Raw genomic sequence first — 24,360 nt, forward strand, 5'->3', positions numbered from 1 at the left:
TAAACACGATAAGCACTACGAACACTCAACTAATAGTGGAACTGCGCGACGGACGGTGCCGCATTACGCTAATAGCTCGTATCTCACTATGACGTATATATGCTTGCGCGCGTAGCAATATGACACTGTGGTAAATAAACACAGTGCTGCTAGCGACCTTCCTCCTCCTAAGTGCTACAAGATGGATTATTTTTTTTAATACAAAATAAGAGAATTGTATAGGATAAAATTAAATATTACAAGCAAATATAAATAAATTAATAAATATAATAATAATAATTTATGTATCGAGAAAAATTGGGGGTGCTGCAGTTTCCAATGCTTATGCGCGAGCCGCCCTTGATCTAAACTGAAATAGATGAATTAATCCATATCCGTAAGAACTTGAAGACTGAAAACAATCATCAAGCAATGAAACATAACTCAAAATGCGCTTTTTACATTCTTGTAATTCCAAACAACATGTACAGAATACAGAGGGATTTACCTAGAGAATGTAACGTGTGCTATAATAGGTCACTAGCAATTAAGAGTTCTAGAATGTTTGAAAAGTGATTAGGATCTTTTAGAATTCTGGTAGGCATATGAACAATCTGTGTGAAAGCATAGACAATAGCAATAGCTGCGACAGCTCTATAGCTTGATCGATTCAAATGAAAAGGGTAGTGAGGTTTTGTGAAGATTGACATTTCCAACGTTAACGAAGTCACTATTATTAGAAAAGAAAATCGACATTTAAAGAAAGGAAATCAATTTCAAAATGATATGTGACATCAGATGGGCAATAGAGATAGCAGATGAATTTAATACAATTTGAGAGAGAGAGAGAGAGATTTTTAGCTAATAAAGATGAAAAAGAAACACTCTAACTTGAAAACTTTCTAATGTATATCAGAACGAATATGCACAAATGTACCCCTGAACTAAAAAGTAGAAGAGTATAATGTGAGGTGAGTATGCTCAAAGAAACTGAATTTATTTATTTATTTTTGATAAATAGATGTACTTTTCAGACGAGAAGGAAATTAATATCATTGGGGTTTGAACGAAAACACATATTTGGGAAGCAAATCCAATCTGGAAGGCTTTTGGAAAGTTTGTAATATTCATGTAATGTATTTCTCTTTACTTGACTTTTTGTTGGCGTTGTTAAGTTGAAATGAAATTTGAAGGGACTGTACTTTGAAATATATAGAAATCGATTCTTTACTGCGCAATAGATATTAAATTTTTCTCTCACTGTAGGGGAGTTACTGTAAGTTCCTGTCCAGTACATTGCTGTCGATTTGCGAAATAATCATTTTAATGCTGCATTCTAATGAAGAGATATGTCATCTTGTTGATGCTTTGCGAAATTCTAAAACATTACTCACCTCAGCACCAAATCTATCAGCATTTGAAGCTTCTATGATTTGCCCTTGGTCACTGTATTCATGCAATTTAACTTTGCTATCTAGAGAATAATCTGATTATGCAAATTAACTTTGCTATCTCGAAACGAATGTGCATCCCGTGCAGTTCCACCTCTGTCAATTTGCACTTTACTGTAGATTCAATGTGGTATTCTTTAAATTGGTGCTGTTGATAGTGATGATCAGGGCTGTACTTACACTTTTCCTGAAGCAGGCCGGGGTTAAGGCACTAGAGTTCTCCTGGTCCCTCACTCATTGTTTGGGGCCCTTAAATTAGCCCTAATTGTTTGAGGCTCCAGTTATAGCCTTGTGCACCTGTGAATAGGTATGGCCCTGATGATGATCATTGTCAGACTTATGTACAACTGTCTTTACATATAAACCAAAACCGTGCAGCTGTTTCCATAGTATCTCACAACTAAACTGAACTGCAGTGAACTGCTCAAACATCCAGTTGATCCTTTATCTTATCTGACTCTTTAATTACCTTGCTCTGATAGATTTGTGTTAATTTCTTCCACCCTTAAATTTCTCTAACTTAATTGTTAGCATCTGGTTTTCTGGTAATCGCATTCCCGAGATGATGATATTATTATGATTACATGACACCCCCAAGGAATCCAAAGACTCTTTGAGGGAGGACACCTCAAGCCCTTATCCTGGACTCGAATTCCATCTATGATTACGGATTTTTAAATGTTTTTTCAACTAAAGGCGAAATTGCAAATCTCATAGCGAATTGCAGGTCTCCTTTTCTTCTTTCCAAACACTGTGATTTAGTACTTCGAAAATGATCTGAAGAACAGAAGCAATTCTTCATTCCCCAGTCACTTCAACTCTGATTCCAACCAAGTCTCCTTTCTTTTTACATTCTTGTAACACCGTTTATTCTCTATAGGGAGTAGGCAAAGCCGTTTTAGCTGTCTCTAACTTTTGGTTGAAGGGAAAGTTCAATCTGCACTAGTAGCCAATCAGAAATAGCTAACCAAAACTATCAATGATTATAAACGACATCCGATGAAAAGAGACAGACAATCGCTTCAATCTCGTTGTCATTAACCCTAACATTATTGTCTGAAATAGTGCAGTTACTAAGGTCGATTTTCTTGAATTTAGGTAATGGAAACCTGAGTTTCCAGGAGAAAAACAATTCTTGTCACTGCCAGAGATCCACGAACTTGCTTAGGAAACAACTGCTTCATGAAACATTTTGGGCAAAGGCAACATCAAAGTTTGATCTGAATTAGCGTTGTGAGCCTGGATGAGATATTGCCATATATATGGGGGAAACGGCCAAAGGAACTAACATTCTAAATCATGTCCTTAATATTCTGTTCAATAAGAATCTGGAAAATTGGAGTGGTCCCTATAGAGCACAAAGGAGGAAAAAATACAATGCATAAAGAGACATCCAAATCTGTTCTGGAAAAGTATAGACCACCTTTTTTATCAGACATAGTGGTGGTATATTGGAGATAATTAGAGATAAAATGAATAATTTGATTCGTGAGAATAGAAATATTTCCAGAGAGCAACGTGAGTTTCTTAAGATGATTTGTTTAGGCAATGTAGTTACATTTTATGATAAAATGATTACTGTGCTGGACAATTATGCATATGCATATAAAGTGATTTTTGGAAAACGTTTCGAGATTTACTTCAGGGGTAAACGTCGGCATCGAGTTAATATGTCTTGTTTAGGCAATCTAGTTACATTTTATTATAAGGTGAAGTGATTTTTTAAAAACGTTACTAAATTTATCCCAGAGCTTATGAGTGGATAACCTTCAGAATCGGAATTGCTTTGATATGTGCTATTCAAAAGACACTCGCGCTGACTAGAAGCCTTTAGTAGTACTTAAAATTAGATTTTAATTGGCCTGACCTCTGTTTCGAAGTGTTGGATCTCATAAAAGACCAGGTAATGAGTTCCAAACTTCCAAAAAATTGTGACTGACCCAAGAAGGTCACTCCTTTCATGTAGCTCCAAGAAGTTTCGTACAACTGGTTTTCATTAGAACCAGAACGAAATCTAAAATAGAACACAAATGCTTTGTTAAATAATTTTATTACTGTTAACGCTTCTCAAGATGGACTCAACCTTTGATTCTTTATCCCTTTATGTTTCTGAGAGGGGGGAAAATGCAAATTAGGTTTATTTAGTGGGCACTTGGTTCGCCAATTGTGGGCTGATTAACAGTATATGTTGTACTTCTCTGCGTATTAATGGATTAGCGTGGATGGGTGCATTTACAAAAAGGTTTTCGGCTGTTTCGCATAGGAAGGTTGCCATATCTAGAATATCGGCTTCTCGGTGAAGCTGCATCTCTCGTGAGCCATGGAGCTTTGAACGCCATGCGGATGCGTTTGTTTTGTATGATTTGTATTTTTTTTTATCTCGAGTTCTCCGTGTGCACAGCTTAGTATGTCAGTATAGCTCTGACATCGTTTTGTATTTGGCCACTGGCCAGGGAGATGGGGATGTCAAACATGATTACTCCGCCTTTGGTATAAGCAAGATATTAAACAGAGAATATAATGGATGCATCCATATTTAATAGCCAAATATAGGGGAAAACCCCAGTTTCTGTTGTTTAAAAAATGTTAAAAACTATTGAGCTAAAAGTACGCATTTAAGTGAATTTTTCAAACTGCCTTCCATTTCGATATTTGTTTACTTTTCATGTGTTTCAAATACTGACTACATACTAATATTAAATTGTTGGCTTATCCTGTTTGTCAATTTTCCAAGCTGACTTTCCTCGCTGTCAACTAGGATAATCAACATTTTCTTTGTATAAGGAGAACCGCAATAAGCAATCAACTGCTTAGCTAATACATCTGTTAATTTTCAGTTAAAGGAAGTTGGGCAGGTAATAACGAAGAACATGAAATAGCTGATCTATAACTAGGGATACTTTGGATTTCACCATTAAATTAATCGAATTTACAGCTAGTTGAAATAAAGCATTACAATTGCTTTATTTCATATGCAATCCATATTCACGCCATAAAAATAATAGCGATAATTACTGTGAGTACATTTGCAGTATGAACTTGAAACAATTTTTGTTCACGGAGCGGCGCTGTCTAGTACACAGCTTCTCGTACAATGTGTTAAGTAGTTAGTGATTTTTTTTTTTTTTTTCAGTTATTTGCCACTAGATCAAAGTTAGCAGAAATGTTGCGTTTGCCACGCTAATAACCAACTTGTGTTATTGGAGCAAATATGTATGACTGGACTGTCCAGAAGCACTCTAAACGCGTATTTACAGTATGCGTGTATTATAGTGAAGGTTGACTCAATGTCACTTATTCAAAAAATCCGCACTTCGAAGAATTGCTCTTGTTTATGCAATCCCGGTAATTCTTGTGTTTGTGGATCATCTGGTAGCAAGAGTACGTAAAGCTTGCGATTCAGTTCCGAGATAACTTTTGTATGGCTTGGTGGGACGGTCTGGAATTGTTCGATGAGGCTAATAAATGTAATGCAGTGTTTTCAAAACAGTGTTTTCATATTTCATTACTGAACGTAAATATTCAACCACTTTATGCAGATGAAAACAAGGTGATTGTTATTATATATGCTTCCCGCAAAATTGCGCCTTTTCTTGTTAAAGCTTATAATCGTGTTTTAGAGAAAGTTTCATTGATCATGAGTGGATTCGAAAAATTAGGAAATGCAAGATCGCCATTAGCGCCCAAGTCTACTATAATTACTTCTGATTATTCCATCACAGATAGAGTGCTAGGTCTTGGAATTAATGGGAAAGTTGTAGAATGCTATGACAAGAAAAGTGGACAAAAGTATGCATTAAAAGTGAGTATTTGGAATTATCTGTACATTATGTGGTGCAATAAGGTAAGATATGGACGAAATAATTAGCAATATCTTTAGTAATTACCATCACTTTTGATATAGTTCATGAATATCAGAAACATTTCATAAGTATGTAACTGTATCATGCAATGGCCATTTTTCGGCATGTGTTTGCGCTGACGTCATTTTTTACTTATTCTCTCCCTTTTCTTTCCTATTTGGACACAAAACGAGGAAATCAGCTTATCCGATTCCCACGTTATTAGATTTTTATTCGCTTTACCTAACTAATATTATCAAGACTGAAAAAAAGAGAATAAAACAGAGTATAATTATCTGTTTACATTGAGTAATTGAGTTAAAGTATATTTAAAAGCACTTTTTTTTTTTTTTCATTCCAACGGAAGTGATAAATCTTCTTATTCATGTGTAATTTGATTCGTCAGTATTAGTTGTTGCACTTAATTCTTAAAATATTTTTTATTTCTCTACACGCCATTCAGCCAGATCTTTGATAAGTGGAGATCATGATGCTGTTTAATACGATTATATTATCATGTATTATATTAAACAACAAAATTAACGCTTTAATCCTTCATTTATTTCCAAACTGCGATTTTATAAGCTTTCTGCTTAAAGTATTTGGAAATATATCACTATATCAATTATTCAGTGAAAAGGTCATATCTTTTGCTTCTTGATACATTTTGATATTTGGTAACTAGTAACTTCTGTATACTCGTAATGGGTACAGATCGTATATGAAGCGCTTTTTATTCTCTTGCGCATCTGGCGTACGTGCATTTCCTTTCATGGTGAACATATTTACTACATATAGTGTGATAAAAAGTAATAATGAAGGCATCTTCAGCGAATTGACACTTCCATATTTTCGGTATAATAACCTTGCCGTTTAAAGTGAGCGAAGTCCGACTTTGACTGATGGTTGACCAAGTGGTTAGCATATTTTTTCCCACGTAACAGGCTGCGAGTTCCAATTTCACCATGGGCATGTGTGTTCGTAAGAGGGACGACCACCTTGTGTAGTGGAGGCCTGAAGTGGTTTTAATTGAAAAGATTAGTTTCTAGAGCAGGATTTCCCGACTACCAGTTAGCCCACCCAAGGTACTAATATATTGTAGGCTAACAATCTTGTGTGGGTGTTTCACCTTAAAAAGCTTTCTGAATATCATCTTCATGATATTTATATTCTACATTCATTCCATCATTACGTGTTTTTTTTTTTTTTTACATAGCTTTTCTTACATTTTTGTTTGTATTGTGTACAAGCATGTCTAGTAAAGCAGATATGCTTGCAGACAAGAGCTCTATGTGATTTCTTCTTGTCATAGGATGCTTCCTTAATTTCATGTTTATTTTTTCAGTTCTTGCACACATCACTTTGTGTCCATGTGATTTCTTGGTATTTCAGATTTTGCCATTATCTCAACAGTTTGGTTCTTCTTTTCTAACTTTTTCCCCCAAATAATGTTTATATATATCTCAGTTATACAATTTTGATTCTTTTTGCTAAAATATTTACCTGCAACCCCCCCCCCCCCAAATGTGCTACTCATTTTTTATATTGCTTAAAGACTAGATGTGATTACTGCTTATTCCAAATTCTTTGTATGCTCTTGTTATTATTATTATTATATGAGACCTCGAGGGAGGCTATGAATCATCCAAACTAGCTGTCATACCTTCCCTTAAATTCATTCACACTAGATGCACTCACTACCCTAAAGGCAAACTATTCCATCACTCACTGCTCTCTGGGAGAAAAACCTAGCTCTTATCCCTTCGGCTGTCCCTATATTCTCTTCGCACCTTCCATGTAACAAAAAATTTCATTTGCTGATATCCTATAACATCCATTCAAATGTTTATAGACCTCTGTCATATCATCCCTCTTGCTCCTGTTAACCAGAGTCTCTATTCCACATATTTACAATATGTCCTCATAATCTAAATCCCATAATCCAGATATAATCTTTGTAACTCTTCTTTGCACCCTTTCCACAGCTTCTTTATTTCCTTGGAACCCAGGAGACCAAATCTGCACACAATAATCCAGGTGTGTTCTTATCAAAGCCTTATAAATAGGCAAAACGACTTCCTTATCCTTACATGTCAAGGTTCACTTCAACATCACAATATTTTTGCTATGTGACCTTTGAACTTCAAATTCTTATCCACCAATATGTCAAGATCCCTTGCCTCTTCGGTTTCTTGCATCATAACCCTGCGAATATAATATGTCGCTGGAACTGTAATCATGCCAGAGTGAATGACTTTACACTTACTAACATTAAACTGATAGCCATTTTCATTTGCCCAAATTTTCAGCCTATTCAAATAATTTTATAAGTGCTGAATATCAGTAGCATCCCTGATTGCTCTGCCTATCTTCGCATAATTGACAAACAATTGTGCATCTGATGTTTGACCCTGCATGATGTCATTAATGTACAGATTGAACATTAATGGCCCAAGGACTGAGGTACACCACTGGTCACCTTAAATTTGGCAGATTCAAACCCACAATATACCACTTTTCGATATCTGTCTGTCTTGACTTGGACCATCCCCTGATCCATTCCCTTTATTGAACTCAGCCGTAACATTGTTATAAAATATGAGCAAACTGCTAAAGCACGACCTTCCTTTAATAAACCCATGCTGCTCCTTGCAGAGTATAGCTTGTGTGTATACCCATTTCTGTATGTAAGTTCTTATCAACTTTTCTAAAATCTTCATTGCCACCAAAGATACTGATGAGTCAGTAGTTACACATCAGTTTTTACACTACCTTTGTACAATGGACCTATCATACATTCCTGTAATATCATTACTGAACTGAGACTCGAGTTATTATACAAACATGCGAAGGGTCTAGCCAACTCGGCTGAACATTCCTCTAGTATATGGGTGATACTCCATCTGTCCCTATAGACAAATTCTTATCCAGGTTATGCAGCAGCTCTTCCACCTCATTTTCATGAACCTCTAACTCTTCATCCAATATAGCAGTAGCTCCATGTAAAGAACACGCTCTTCACTCCTCTGCTCATGCCCTCCTTTATACAGTTTTAGGATGACCTCTTTTCTATCCCCTCCCATTCTATGAAAAATTTTCCATGTGTCATCCTGATAACAACTTCTGACTAGCTTATATGTCTCAATCATATCCCCCTCCTCCTATTCATGAGGCTTTGCAGTTTACATTTTCTCAATCTGTCCTCATAGTCCATATTCACATACCACTGACTACTTTTCTGGAACCTTTCTAATATATACTTATCACCAGGTTTTCATGGTGACCAAATCTGTGACATTGATCCATATGGATCAATGTCACAGATTTGGTCACATATATGGATTAATGCAGTCCCTAAATTTCAGGTCCTTATCTACCATCATTCCCAGATCTCCCATTTCCTCTATCTACTTTAAAGTTTCCCCACAAAGTGTTATGTCTTTGTACTACCCTGTTGTTATTATTAGTTATATTATTTACTTATCTTACTTATTCTCGGCTATTCCGTTGCCGACAAATTTATATTCTTTTAAGTCGACTGCACCAGCCGGCAACTGAATTCTGACACACAATCTAAATCTACTGAAAAACAATATAGGGATCGAGTGGTTTACAGTTGTGGTCCCCCTTTCTTAGTTGCTAATGGATTCCCCTATTACTTATGCATGGTCCGAAATTTAACAAATGGTAACTCAATTCTCAGAACAATGACAGGCTCATGAGGTTTGAATTAAAGAAATACATTTATTTAGACAAATACATATATACACTTTAGTTAGAAATTCCAATTCTAGAGAGCCTGAACTCCCCCCCCCTCTTTTTTTTTTTTTTTTTTTTAATGTATCCAAAATCTTATTCTAACGATCTCATACTCTTCTTTGTGTAACTACATTCATGCTCGGTTAATTCTTACAGAGTTGCTCAGTTCCTATATATAGGAATAACACATATACATAGATACATTCTACAATCCTAGTATGGAGCATATCAGAGGTTCTCCGTCTTGCAAATTTCATATGGGCCAATATTCTTTCTTATGCTCGGGTTTTATCCTCCCCCAAAATTCAGTTAATATTCAAATTTAAATTTAACACAATGATATAAATGTTTCTTCCAACATAAACAGTTCGAAATCTTGATTCCCAGCTCAGCTTAAGCTTAGGGTGTCACTTGCTCTTTAGATGTAGACAGAAATGTCCAAAAGAAACAGTTCTTTAGATACAAAATGGAAGTTGACCATATGGAGCTCCTTAACCCTCTGGTTCCTATACCCTCTTTGGTTATTATTCAATTATAATACGAAAACTTGCACCTTACCGTTCTTGCTTTTCTGGTAGTTGTTGGGATTTCCTTAATTAGACTTCCGGGTTTCCTCACCGTATATTTCTTATGGCTTCTGTGACATACTTCTATCCTTTTCGAAAAAATCACCTCTTTGCTAATTTATATGTTGGCATGACTAGCCAACGGCTCTTTTCTGGAACTCTTGCCGCATTCCTCGGTTGTGGCTACGATCGACACGGCATGCACAGCAACGTGAGAATGTTGCTGGGTACGGCAGCAAGCTTCACAGCTATCCAGCACTTGGATCGGGAACCAGGAACAGAAAAATAAGAGAGCGATTGAATTACGAGTCGAAACCTATATAGTCAATGTGAGCGCCCTCTCTAGGTTACTACGTCATGCACATAGCGGTGGCCGATTAGTCACCGCAACTCCGAACTGTTTTTGACATGGCTCAATACATATATCATCTTATATACATCTTTCAGCATTTATACATAATTTTCCTTTGTTAAATAATCTACAAACATTATCTTTTTAAGTTATGGGTTTCTCAAAATTCACTTAATATCTACTAGAAAAAATGGTTAGACACAGTTCTGAGTTACCAAAATGCACATTTTCTTCTGGAGGCATAAGCATGTCCATATCCATGGTTTTTAACGTTACTTTATGTTGGGTCGGAAATAGGATGACTCATTAAAAATGAATCGGCACTTTTTCCGACACAACAGTGTATACTTTGCATTCCATTGTTACTTGCCAAATTTCAAAACCTTACACTTTGCAACAGTGAACTGATGGTTCCACTCACCTGCTCATTCATGCAATGTATTCAAGTACTCTAGTCCCTTGTTCTTCAACCTGTGGTCTGCAGACCGGCACCGGTCAGTCATAAACACATACTCTTTGTTTAGTCATTTTTCCTGGTGGTCCACCAAAAATTTCTTCGTCTCTCAGAAACAACGCTCCAGCCATGTATATCAAAATTTCTAAACTCTAAGCAGCAGCAGATGTCGCACTAGCTAAAAATTGTAATTTTATAACATTGGATTTAATAAATAAAATACTATCTACATTGGTTATAATAATATTATATACTATAATCTTATTATAGTATATAAGTAAGTTAATAAAACATGGTCTCCCTTTAACAAACCCATGCTGATAATCACAGAGAATACTGCTGTTATCAACCCATTTCTGTATCTTACTTTTCACCACAATTTTGAATGTACAGATTGGCCTATAATTTGTAGCCACAGCCTTGTCACCTCTTTTGTGCAATGGAACAATTTTACCTTCTTTCTGCTCCCTTGGAATGTGCTGTTGTAGGACTTATTAAACAGGCATACTAATGATGCTGCCGGTTCCTTGGAACATGGAAGAATTTGTATATCAGTAATATAGGAAATGATTTAGTAGTAAATATTCAGTTGTTTGACGATGATGCTAAACTTGGAAGAGCAACGATAAATGAGGTTGATGTAGAGAGAACCTGCAGGAAGACTTAAATAGTCTAGCAAAGTATGGCAAAGGTAATTGACTGCTAGTTTTGTGTCCAAGTATATGGTGATGCCCTTTGGGAAGAGATCACAAGATGTGTACTATATTGATGGAACTGAACTGCAGGAAGCTGATGAGGCCGGAGACTTTGGGAGTGTTTGTGGGTGATGTAAAGCAGTGAAGTTTAGGAAGAATTACAAATATTTCAGAACCCTTGATGGGGCTAGTGAGGAGGTTATTGTTCCCCTATATATGGTTTTAATAAGACGACATCTGATTACTGCACATGCTACCTATGAGAATACATTGGCGCTCTGTGGGCTTCATGTAGTTGATAGATGAAAAAGAGGAGACATGATAAAGCATTTAAATTAAGGGATTTTATAGGATTGAAACTGAAAACTTTTTTTTTGGTACATGCCAAAAAGGGAGAGAAAAGAGGAATTGTGTAAGAGTGTGGTTAGCAATGGTGTTAGGATTACATATTTTACTTGAAGGTGGTGAATGGATGGAATAGTTTACTTCATGAATTTACTAGAGGTGGTTGTGAGTGCTTCCTCAGTGAATGAGTTTAAGGAGAGATATAATAGGTATTGTGGCATTAATGGATCTTCATGATGAGCCTTCTGATTCCATGGAGATATCTGTGTAATAATAATAATTAAGGAATCCAAATAACTGTAGTGTAATCAACAGTTATTATTGGGTCATTGAAATATTACACATATTTCAGAACCCTTGATAAAACACTTTTGATATAGGCAGAGCATGAAGCTGGAATTCTTGATGCAAGCCACCTGTGGTAAGCTGAATTTTTCTTCATCTGCTTTGATACACTTTCTGTTGAACCTAGGCTTGGAAAATGAATAAAGATTTGGGGATGAAGGATTTCATGTCATTGAGGATAATTTGTTTGACTTGTTCAGATCATATGTTAAGGTCAGATGAGTGGAGGCAAGTAGTCGGACCAAGGAAAGAAGTAGAAATTCTGGAGGTCATCTCAATTGGCACCTTTATAGTTCCAGAGGATGTGATATCATGAGTGGTTTGAGAAAGGGTGTTCTGTGAGAGAGCAGACTTGTACAAAATTGGTCTGAGTTGCCGAGATGAATTAAAAAAAAAAAAAAAAAAAAACTGGTCAAAAAGAGATCCAGAGTACTTGGAGTGTGAAGAGGATTATCAGTAATTTGAGTAGGTAGATGTACAATATGCATTAGGTCGTTACTTATAGCGAAGACTTCTCCAGCTTGGTTGGTGGTGTTGGAAAAAGGGGGCCAGTTGTAATTGTGGAATTTGAAGTCACTTAGGAAGATGATCTGAATTTTTAGATAGCTGGATTGCATATGGTCAAGTTTCACGGAAAGGAATGTAAAGAGGTTTGAGTAGTCATCAGTATTTGGAGACTAGTAAATGCAACAAATGAATGCTACTAAATGGTGATTCTAAAGTAGCCATTCTCTGGCAGGCTATCTCAAATCTCACAAAGCACAGGTACAACCCTTGTGGTGAAAGGAAGTTAGTAATGATGTAAACTTTTCATGTAGTATTATCATAGTCATATACATTCCCTGAGGGGACATCAGGAAGTTGATGATTTTAAATTGGTGATATCACAAAGCCTCAGAGCTCTCCTTGAGCAATCATTTTTGTTTAAAACAATTTATGGACAAGTGCACATTCTTCCAAAGGATCCTGTGTTCATTATTAACCCCATGTTGTGTGAAGGACATGTAGGACTCTATGCTGGATTTAGTTCTGGTATTCTCTTCTCCACAGAATAGCACATTCAGTTTACTTTCCTGTAGTGAATTTGATCTCTGGATGAAGACTTCTTTTTATTATTATTATTATTTATTATAAGACATCAAGTCATTTTCAGGATGTAGCCAAATTAATAAAGTATTCATTAGCATAATGGACCCAGAAAGATTGTTCTGGATGAATGGAAAAAAACAGTGTTTCCTTAAGATGCTCTAAATAATGGTTAGTCAAGAGAATGGACAGGCATTTTCCCATACCTGTGTCTCCAGTGTGCTCATTAACCCCATAACTTATAAATCTTATTCTTCTGACCTAACCTGAGTGCTTAGGTTTTCCTCTTTCCTTGAAACAGAATCGTACAGGGAACAACACTATTGTGTTAATCTAGTCACTTCTGATTACTCAATCTTGGTAACAGGTTTGAGGTTAGTACTAATTTTATATAGTGGTTTATATTTACTGTTATCCCAGCCTGGATTGCCAATTGGTTAGCATATCTGCTCTCCAACCAATAAGCTCTTTATCAAAGTGGACTAATAAAGGGCAAATATATAGATGCTTGGGCAGTGCCTATGTCTTCTATTAGTCCACGCTAAGGCAACTCGTGAATGCCAGGGATTGTATTCCCATAGGCTCACTGGTCAACTTGCCTTATGAAACTTTCATAGTTTCTACATTTGGCTTTGAAATGATGCTAGATTTAATATCCACTTTACTTATATAATAAGCTGTAGGTTTGAATCCTGCTATGGCATGGATGTTTGTGATTGTGTTTCACTAATTTCACATATGCATATATACATACAAATATACACTGTTCACCTAACAGGACTGTAGCTGCTTTGTTTAGCCAAGTGGATAAGATCTCCATTTAACAGACTTGGGATTTGAACACTGTGGCATGGACATTTATGAAATGAGCGAAAGAAATAATCAAATTTAATGCAGAAGTGCCAATTCCAAGAAGTGGTGATCAACAAAAAAATATTCTGGAAAGTTATCTGCATGTTTTTTTATGAAGTAGTTAAAAAGTAATTATACCAGGGTAATTGCTGAAATCCAAAAAATCATGTTTATACCTAAGATTTGATAGTTCTGCCACAGAGATATGAATAATCACCTAGCAGGATAGGTACCATGACATAGCCATTGAAGTGGTATTTGGAATAGTATTTCTCTTTGCTGATGACATGAAGTTGGACAGAGTAGCAACTTGATCAGATGATAGATCTTTATAGCATGATTTTAGAAAGATTGGAACAGTGAATAATGAAGTGAGTTTCAAAATGTGAGCAAATATACACGCGTGTGTGTGTGTGTGTGTGTGTGTGTGTGTGTGTGTGTGTGTGTGTGTGTGTGTGTGTGTGTGTGTGTGTGTGTGTGTGTGTGATAGGAAGACAGTATATTAGATGGATATGAGTTGAATGGATTTTGGCTGATTGGAAATTTAAGTTCAGAAATCATTGGTAGGACAGCTACTAAAGATTAATGAAATGAAGCTTCAAGTATCTAGTGCCAGTATTGGATTATGGATCACATCTCACTGGTTTTGAATTGAAGATATTCAAGGAAAATACATGAAATGTGCAGAATGAATTTATCACAATAGTTATTAGCAGGGCTTAACAAATATACTTGCCCATGGTGAGTAGCTGCAGACTGCATGAAATATTTTTTCATGTGTTAAGGCTTAATGGGAAAAAAAAAACACTCATGATAAAAGTTTAATGAAATGAAACAGCACTAGGAAACAATTAAAAATGATATTTAATGCTTCCAATATTTCATCTGTTACAGAGGAATCATCAGAGATTACAAATTGAGACTTGTAACACAAAGGCAACATAAAATTATTTTTAATCATTTCCTAGTGCTATTTCACTCCATTAAACTTTTATCATGAGTATAATATTTTTTATTTCATGAAAAATAACTTTCCAAAACATTTTTAAACTTTTAAGAACACACAGAAGAATATGTGTAATATACACCTTCTGTCCAAAAAGAAACCAAATTTTTCAAAAATAGAAGAAACTAGTGGCGCTACCTCTTGTATCTTTTTGTTGTCAAAAGCGGTAACCGTCATTAGTGTTGTGTCAACTGTTTATGACATTTGTTTCATTAGAAGCCGAGTTATTGTTCCAAGAATGGCAGTGTGTTTCGACGAACGGTCGGAAAATGAGTTTCAAACAGAGAGCTGCAATTGATTTTTGTGTTAAACTTGGTAAAAGTCTTACCAAAATGCATCAAATGCTTCAAAAAGCATATGGTGATGAATGCTTATCCTGTTCTCAAGTTTATGAGTGAATTAAGCAATTTCAAAGTGGTCGTGAGACGCTTGAAGACGACGAAAAGCCGGGCAATCAAAAAACTGGACTGAGCGAAGTTAACATTCAAAAAGTGCGTGATTTCATCAAAGGAGACCAGAAATCATCAGTGAGATTGATTGAAGATGAATTGGGGATTCCAAAAGTCAACTGTGCACAACATTTTGGGCCTTCGTAAATTGAATTCGCAATTTGTTTCCCACAAGTTGACCGACGACCAAAAAATGTATTGAATTGAACACTGCAAGGAGCTCATTAAAACTGCTTGTAAGGACTCAAACTTTCTTGAAACAATCGTTACTGGTGATGAAACATGGTGTTTTGAGTATGAGCCTGAAACAAAGCACCAGAGTGCTGAGTGGAGCCCACCAGAAGAGGGGCATCTGAAAAAAAGTCACTTGGAGAAGTCAAAAGTAAAGACAATGCTGATTTGTTTCCACTATTCCAAGGGCATTATCCACAAAGAATTCATTCTGCCTGGTCAAACAGTCAATGGTGAGTTTTATCTCGAAGTTTTGAAGCGATTGATAGCGAGAATTCGTCACGTACAGTATGAATATCTTGATTTCATTTGCCGATGAAAGGAAAGCGATACGATACCATTGAAAATGTTCAAGCAACAGTATCCCAAAAACCGATATTAAAAAACTCATTTAACGAATTAATTGACCATGCCAAATGCTGTATCGAAGCTGAGGGAGAGTATATTGTTTGAAATAAATTATGTGAATAATTATAATTGGCCTGTGTTTTATTTTTTATCAAAAGTTTGGTTTGTTTTTGGACAGAGGGTATTCTATTAACAAAAATTAATGTAACAAATTATATTTTACAAAAAAAAAATTCAGTGTTGTTTTTACTGCCCTTCCTGTTCTTGTTATTTATTGGATTCTTCTTCTTGGAACATTTCTGAATACAGTGGAAATGTTCTCCTAACAGTGATACAGCACCATCATTTATGGAACTTCTGTTGACTTAAATTAAGACATATCATTAAAAAAAAAAAAAAATGGAGGAGGGAGGACTTGGGCAGGTACATTTTTTTTTTTTTTTTTCATGACAGGTAAAATTTTGCATCATTTTATTCCATACATCTATAAACTGCACGTTCCTCTTACACAATGCACACATTGCCCCATTTCCAATCATTGCTCTTCTTGATTTGTCTTTACTCTCTCATATCCATATTTGGCACCTTTCTAATGAAGATGTCCTGTGAAAGATTCCGTCTATGTATGCTATTTCTCTTATTACTATCTCATCATTCTTCTGCTCTTTCATTACTGTGCTTTCATCTTCCATCTTTCTAACACCTTTTGTCAGTGAAGTTCACTATTTCACCATCATGGAATGAAACTCTTAACATTTTGTCATCATGTTGGAGGCTTAATGGATTTTTTACAACACTCAAAAAGAATTAAAATAGACTTTAATACTTCCTATATTTCGTCCTAGTCACTAGGACATCTACGGGGATTACAAAAAAATTAATGTAACATATGCACAAATAACAAACAATACTAAGCCCAACCACGTGGGTGACACTGTCACCCGTCAGTGTCACCCACGTGGTTGGGCTTAGTATTGTTTGTTATTTGTGCATATGTTACATTAATTTTTTTGTAATCCCCGTAGATGTCCTAGTGACTAGGACGAAATATAGGAAGTATTAAAGTCTATTTTAATTCTTTTTGAGTGTTGTAAAAAATCCATTAAGCCTCCAACATGATGTCCTCACAGCACTTAAGCCTCTACACACGTATTCTTAACATTTTGGAATTGTCCAGTTTTGCTATTTAACATGTGGTATGAAGGATGTATTTTATTAGTACTATATTTAGCTATATTTTCATATGTATCTCAGACATAGGAATAGTGGTGTTTTGTTCTTGTGTGTTTGAGGAGGGGAAGTAGTGGGCCATGTAGTATTTTGTCTGTTTTGTAGGAGCTGTAGCTATTGCCAGGAAAGTATAGCAAAGATATTTAAGTTCAGTGTAATGAGCTGCATCATTAGAACAAATAGCCTTATACCTGTATGTAATATTTAAAGAATACCATACTGTTGAGCTGGATGATGATGCGATTGTTTATGTAGAGATCTTCCTGTGTGTGTAAATGATTTTTCTGTAAATGGAAAAAGATAGTGAACCATCTGAAAGCTGGGCGACTAATGTATCAAGAAAAGGCAAACAGTTATAAGATTCTTTTCTACTACTGTGAAGTGAATTTGGGGGGGGGATGGATTTGACTGTTTAGGTAGGAAACAAAAGAATCCAAGGTGTCTTGTCCATGGGGTGCCAGATGGCAAGACACATCAACACAGCTAAACCACACTGAGGGCTTCCATGTAACTGTGGTAAGTATTTTATTTTCAAAGTAGCCCATGTAAAAGTTAGCTGGGTGGGGACTATAGAAGTATCATTTAGTCTGTTTGTAGATTTTTCCTTACCATGTAAAGTAACTCACATGCATAGTAAATCAGAATAATTTGAAGATATGGGGGGGGGGTGTTTAGACTATTCGTTTTAGAGTGTCTGTTAGCAGTACATTAGTGAATAAAGACTAACCATTATGTTCATATTTTTAATGGTGTGATTTTTGACTAAATTAAATGGATAAAATTTTTTATAAAAGTAGAGGAGTTGCCATTAAGGTGGCATCCAACTTAGCATATTAAATTTGTGGAGTTTAGCTACTTCCATAAATAGGCCTGGTTGGCCGAGTGGTTAGCGTATCCGCTTTCCAGCCAAAAGGCTTCAGATTTGAATCCTGTTGTGGGCATGGATGTTTGTGATTTCTGTGAAAATACTAGTGGTGGTGGTGGTGAGTGATAGATGATGATGGTAGTTGTGGTTCATTGTAGTTGATGAATTGAGTGGTGGAGATGGAGAGTTGTAGAGTAGGTGCCCTCCCTCGATGAGTCTTTGGACTCCTTCTAGGTGTCATGTAATAATTAACATGAACAAGTTTTATTTTGTTTATGATTTCTTTGGGCCAAGAAGTCACTTTTTTTCAATAATAATAATTATTGTTATTTATATGGGCAATACCTTGACTCCATTCCATGTAGTCAAAAAAACTCATCATAGGATACTCACTCTATCCACATGATAAGTATTAACACAATACTTATCATACATCTCCTTAAACCTATTCATGGTTTCTTCAACAATATATGGACTTTTTTCTTTTGAATCATAATACATTCTTGCCTACTTTCCTCTCCTCAAACACAAGAACAAAACACCATTATTCCTATTCTCTATGTCCAAGGTCTGAAAAGATAACCAAAGTACTAATAAAATATAACCTTCACACTACATGTTAAATTAGCGACTCTAATCTACTCTGCTCTCCTAAGGATAAACTCCACCTCTCGCATATCCCGGAGTGTGAGCTTCCATGTGACTGTGACTTGGTCTACTGTGGACAGAGAGGAAGATCTGTTAACATCTTTCTTGGAGAATATAAAAACAATCGTTACCTATAGGTATTATTTCTGGGAAAAAAATCTCATGTTACTCCTCCTAAAAACTATTATTTTTATGGCTATTTTGCCTGGTTTTGTTTAGGAGTGCCCCTTTTTTAATGTCATTGGCTTTTTACTCAAGCATTCTTAGAGCATTGCAGATGTATTTTAGAGACAAATATATGTGGCATAATAGAAGAAAATTCGCACATACCTTTTCTTCTATTATGCTACATATATTTGTATCTAAAATACATCTGCAATGCCCTAAGAATTCTTGAGTAAAAAGCCAATGACATTTAAAAAAAGAGGCACTCCTAAACAAAAACAAGCAAAATAGTCATAAAAATAACAATCATCACCATTATTATGATAATTCTGGACTGGAAGACCATGCTTTGGACACCCTTTCACACAGGATCATACATAGTTTATTCACAATATGAAAAGGGAAAAGAGATTTATATTAAAAATTAAATATTGCAAATTATGGTCTTCCAAGTCTCTATCTTGAGCTAACTGGTAGATGTCAGATGGAGTTTTGCAGTTCAACCTACTGATCGTTTCACATATGTATTGCCAAAATTGTTTGCATGGTTTTCCTCTGCTGCGTTTTCCATCTTCTGGTCTGTACAGGATGAGGGATTCCAAAAAGGGCAAGACTTCAGGATGTCTGAGTTGATGCCCAATCCATCTGAGTTGTAGTTTTTTGACTATACTGACAAGTGGTTCTTGTTTAGCCAGATTTAGCACTGCAGAGTTAGTGACGCGATCCATCCAGGTGTATCCAAGGGTCAGTCTGAGATATGTAGTTCCAAGGGAGTTAATTAGATCTGTAGTTGTTGTTTTTTATGCTTATTGTCCAGGTTTGAGAACCATACAAGAAGAGATGGATCTACTGGTTGCATGGTATAGTCTTAATTTTGTCTTTAATGATACTAATGATGATTTCCAGATGGGGCAAAGTTTGTTATTGGAGACTGGAGGAGCCAGCTGTTTACATTTTCTGATATAATTTTCTCTATTGCTGATGTACAATCCAAGGTATTGAAAGTCCTTTACTCTTCCTAAGGGTTTATTGTTGATATGAAGTATAAAGTTTTCACAACCTATTGAGAATACTTTGGACTTTTGGATGTTGATCTGCAGACCAATAAGTTTAGCCTGTGCCTCTAGTAGACTGAGATGTTTTTGTGCATTTGTTGGTTCTGTATCAATAAGTACAACATCATCAGCAAAGCTAAGATCAGTTATGGGTGGATGTTTTAATATTAAAAACCAAGATCTTATGTGCTGATGGTTCAGAAGATGTAGTCCGAGCATATTAAAAACAAATAAGGTGCTAGTACATCACCTTGCATCACTCCTGTTGTCAATGGAAATGATTCAGATGTTTCTGTTTTAAAGATTACTTAGCATTGTAATCTTTATAAGGCACTGAGATTGCTTTTATGAGTTTTGAGGGTAGACCACAGAAGCTGAGTAATTTAAACATTGCTTCTCTATTAATGGAGTCAAAGGCTTTTTTGAAGTCTATAAAGGTTAAAATGAGTGGTAAGTTTTTATCACGTGAACCTTCTATGATTTTTCTGATGCAATGTGTCTGTTCTATTGTACATCATTTTTTTTTTTAGAAATCCAGCTTGGTTTTTTTCTTAAAAGTGGTGTTAAGTAAGGTTCTATTCTATTGAGTATCATGCTATTGTAGATTTTAACTGTGGTTTATAGCAAAATAATACCTGTGTATTTATCCATTCTATTAAGACTGCCCTTTTTGGGTATAGGGACAATAAGGCCTTGTTTCCATTGTTGAGGTATTATTCCAATGTTTAAAGCTTGATTCATTATGGCAATGAGATTGGAATATGTATTATAGCATTTTTGAAAGCTTCTGCTCTAATTCTGTCAATCCCTGGGGACTTTCCTGCTTTGGTTTGTTCTATTGCTATTTTTAGTTCCTTTTCAGACAGGATCATATGGAAGAAAATTTATTTGTATTGTATATGGTTCTCCTTTCCTCCCCTGTCCCTTAGGATGGATTGTGCCCTCTTAATGAGGGATTAAATATGTATTTTATGATTGTAGGTGTGTGTGTGTGTGTGTGTGTGTGTGTGCGCGTGCGTGCGCGCGCGCATGAGGCAGGTTCTCCTGTTTTAGGGGGACAAAAAAACTGAAGTTTCCAAGTGAAAAAACCCTCTGCCTCCATATGTGACTGGCTAACTCACCTTTAATCAAAAGCAACCAGATTCTTCACGTCTTGAATGGGAATTGAACCCAGGAATTTCTGACCAAAGGGCTTCGTCTGCACTGACTGAGCTATGGAGGCTCTCTCTTAGAAGAAAATAAATGTGTTATAGAAGTCATTACTGGTCAGAAAGAATATTTCTAGAGTCAGCCATGGATATGAAGCATTCTCCTAACCTGAACAAGTATGGTTGCATTAATTTGCCAAAAATGTGGGAGACTTATCTTATGATCAACTCCTACATAGCTGTTACTACTTCTTTTTTACAACATGAAAGACACCAAATTAGGACTTGAGATCTTTTGTCCATTACAAACCGAATTTTTTCACTTATTCATCATTACATGTTAACTGTAATTTGTGACGTGCTCTGAAGATGCTAGTTTGAAATCTAGTGAAATATAGGCCAGTTAAATAAACTTCTTTTTTTATAATTTAGTTGGTTTGGTATTGTAATATCATTAAAATAAGTTATGAATAACATTCACCACCTAAGCTGGTTTGTTTAGATTGATGAACCAACATCATTATTTCAGACTATAGAAATTATAATAAAATGTTTGCTTGTGAGTTTTTCTTGACCTCTACCCATAAGTACAGATCAATAGTCTGATCCATTCCAGTGCTCCTTGCTGACAAACAAGCAAAAATCTTTAAATTAGATATTATAATTTTATAATATGGAGATTTACCTTGATTACACAAAATTTAAAATATTTATGTTCAGTTTTATTTTATTTATTTAAATATCTGTACTTTGTGAAATATTTCAGCTGTTCATGTTAATTTATTTGGACAGGTTTTGAGAGACTCTCTGAAAGCTAGAAGGGAAGTAGAACTTCACTGGAGAGCTAGCAATTGTAGGCACATTGTTAATATTATAGATGTATATGAAAATAACCATGGTGGGAACAGATGCCTTTTGGTTGTAATGGAGTGGTAAGTTTTTTGTTCCTTGAGTTATTTCTCTATATAGTGACCATCATTCACTAAATATACAAGTGATGTAATATCTTTCTCATGGAGAAAGTTCAGATTTTAAATATGAAAAAAATATGTGCACTTTGAAATTTTTAATGACCTTTATCAAATCAACATATCCACTTGTATCATGCAGTATTGTGACTTTTTGCTTTTCTTTTGCAGGCTCCAATATTTTTATAGTGTTGTGATTTATTTTGCTATGCTTATTACTGAGAAATCATAATGCCTCTGTGACTTTGCTGTACATTACTTAATTGCAAAAGAGATACAAGACATCAATCAATCTTGTCTATGATGAGAATTTTCTAGCCTTTTTAAGCAAAGCTAATTCAACTACTCCTTTGAAAATGCTAAGAGTTTGTGTGCTGCACAAAGTACTAGACAGCATGTGTAGTTGACAGACTTAAGACATATTTTCCTTCAAAAAAATAATAAAATGCAGATATTGTTTCTGTTCTAATTTTCTACATAGTGCCTATACTAGCAGAAAATTCTAGTAGTGATGCCTTTTGTTTGGTAAGAGCTGGGTTCAAATCAGGTCTCGGATGCAAGGATTCCATAAGTTTATTTGTACTTAAATAGGGACTAAAGACATTCTTCTCTGGGTAGCCAAAGTAGATTGTATGATTTTAGTGTCTGCTGATGTAGCTGAAATTCAGTAATCTGAAAATTAATTTCAAGAAATGTTGATAGTTATCTACAATGCAGGCAACCCAGCCAGAGAACATAAAGCATTGCCAGACTTCAGATTAAATAGAAATCCTTTTTTAAGCCATACACACTTAGTTTCTAAGTATGTATGGCCTGAAAGAAAAATAAAGATAATTTTCACTATACAGTCAAGGTAAGTAACATTATTGCAGCATTTAACAATAAACCTCAGAAGTCTAAAACACTGATGTAACTGATATTCTGGCTACCACAATGTAGACAAGTTGTTAGAGGTACTTGCATAATGAATATACTTTTAACACATAAACACAAGAAATGAGGGGCGCTTAATGGTTAAAGCTGTATAACTGAGAGGAGGCCTCCACATAGCCTCTAAAGGAATGCAAAGAACCAATCAGGACTTCTGTGTTAATGTCCATCCTCACCTTCTCGTGGTACATCCTGCCTGGATACTGAATGGATGAGGATGGGCTGGTAATTTGGGATTTTAGCTAACCAAATTGTATTCTTATTGGCTTAAACCACAATATAAAATGATGGTATAACATGACAGAATTTCATGCTGACTAGGATGTTGCCCAGTTAAACAAGGCCCAGAACCAGGACAAACAGCAAAAACTCGGGTACTGGAACAAATCCTGAAAAACACCCAACTCAGCATCACCAAAGTTCAAGATCAGTACTATCAACATAAGAAGCCTGAACAGCAAAGAAATGCAGCTAGCTGAGGAACTGGATAAGTGCCAAATCAGCATAATAGGGGTGACTGAAACAAAAAAGACAAAAACTGGTGAGATCTTTCTGAGCAATAAATACAAAATATTATATTCAGGCAATGACAATCAAGGAAAAGAAGGAGTAGCCATAGTATTCAACACAAAATACAAGGCTCATCTTCTTGAATGGCAGGCAGTGTCAAGTAGAGTGATTTGGGTAAATATCAGAGTGGGGAACTGGACAATGAGACTTATTTGTGCCTATGGTCCCACAGAAGGTTCTACTAAGGTAAAAGTAGAGGAATTTTTTGAGGCTCTAGAGAAAGCTACTGACACAATAAAAAAGGAAAAGTTGGTCCTTGTTGGGGATCTAAATAGCAGAGTAGGAAGTGACTGTCAGACATACAAAAATGTTTTGGGAAAATTTAGAGAAAAGAGCAAAGCTAATAATAATGGCAAATGCCTGTTGGATTTCTGCTCAGGACATGGACTGGTTATTACTAAAATAATGTGCACAAATTCACATGGAGAGAAGAGGCAGGGAATAAGAAAAGTCTCATTGACTATGTCCTTGTTGATAGCGATGTTTTCTCACTGGTGCAGAACACTAGAGTGTACAGAGGATTGGAATTGGAAGTGATCACCATTTAGTCTTGAGCAGGATAAAATTGAATTTCATATTGAAATGAACATGTAAGAAAGTTTTAAAGCAAGTAAAAGTTGAGTAGCTCTCGGATTTGAATTGTAGACTAAAATGCACAAACATTATTTAAGAAAAAAATGAGAGTTTGAGAACAGGAACTAAACCTTGGAGATTCAGTGACACGCCCAAGAAAATATTGATTGATTCAGCCAGAGATGCATGTGGCACAGTTGTCTGCAAGAATAGAAAAATCAGAACTCCATGATGGACACGGGAAGTTAAAGAGGCAGTGAAGGAAAAGAAGAAAGCATATCAAAAATTCCTGGTAAATAAGTCAGCTTGTGCTCTTAGAGAATACAGAGTACAAATATAAGAAAGCTAAACAAAATTCATGGGAAGACAATGGCAAGAACATAGAAAATAAATATCAGGAATGTGGCAAATATTCTGCCGATTGTTGCAAAAGCGAAAAATTGCTAAA

The 24,360-nt window shown here is 35.7% G+C and overlaps 1 protein-coding gene across 1 annotated transcript in view; it reads left to right on the forward strand.

Moving 5' to 3' along the window:
- Positions 1-4,562: 4,562 nt before the first annotated feature.
- The window catches only part of MAPk-Ak2 (MAP kinase-activated protein kinase 2), a 119,988-nt gene continuing 100,190 nt past the window's right edge, over positions 4,563-24,360 (forward strand). The window contains exons 1-2 of the mRNA XM_090390468.1: positions 4,563-5,232; positions 21,664-21,803. Coding sequence (XP_090246594.1) covers positions 4,852-5,232; positions 21,664-21,803 — 521 coding nt within the window. The 5' untranslated portion in view covers positions 4,563-4,851. The remainder of the gene's footprint in view (positions 5,233-21,663; positions 21,804-24,360) is intronic.

This window comes from Typopeltis vanoorti, chromosome 3 (assembly GCF_054136105.1).
Source record: "Typopeltis vanoorti isolate ZY-2024b chromosome 3, IOZ_Tvanoo_1.0, whole genome shotgun sequence".
Classification (NCBI taxonomy): Eukaryota; Metazoa; Arthropoda; class Arachnida; order Uropygi; family Thelyphonidae; genus Typopeltis; species Typopeltis vanoorti.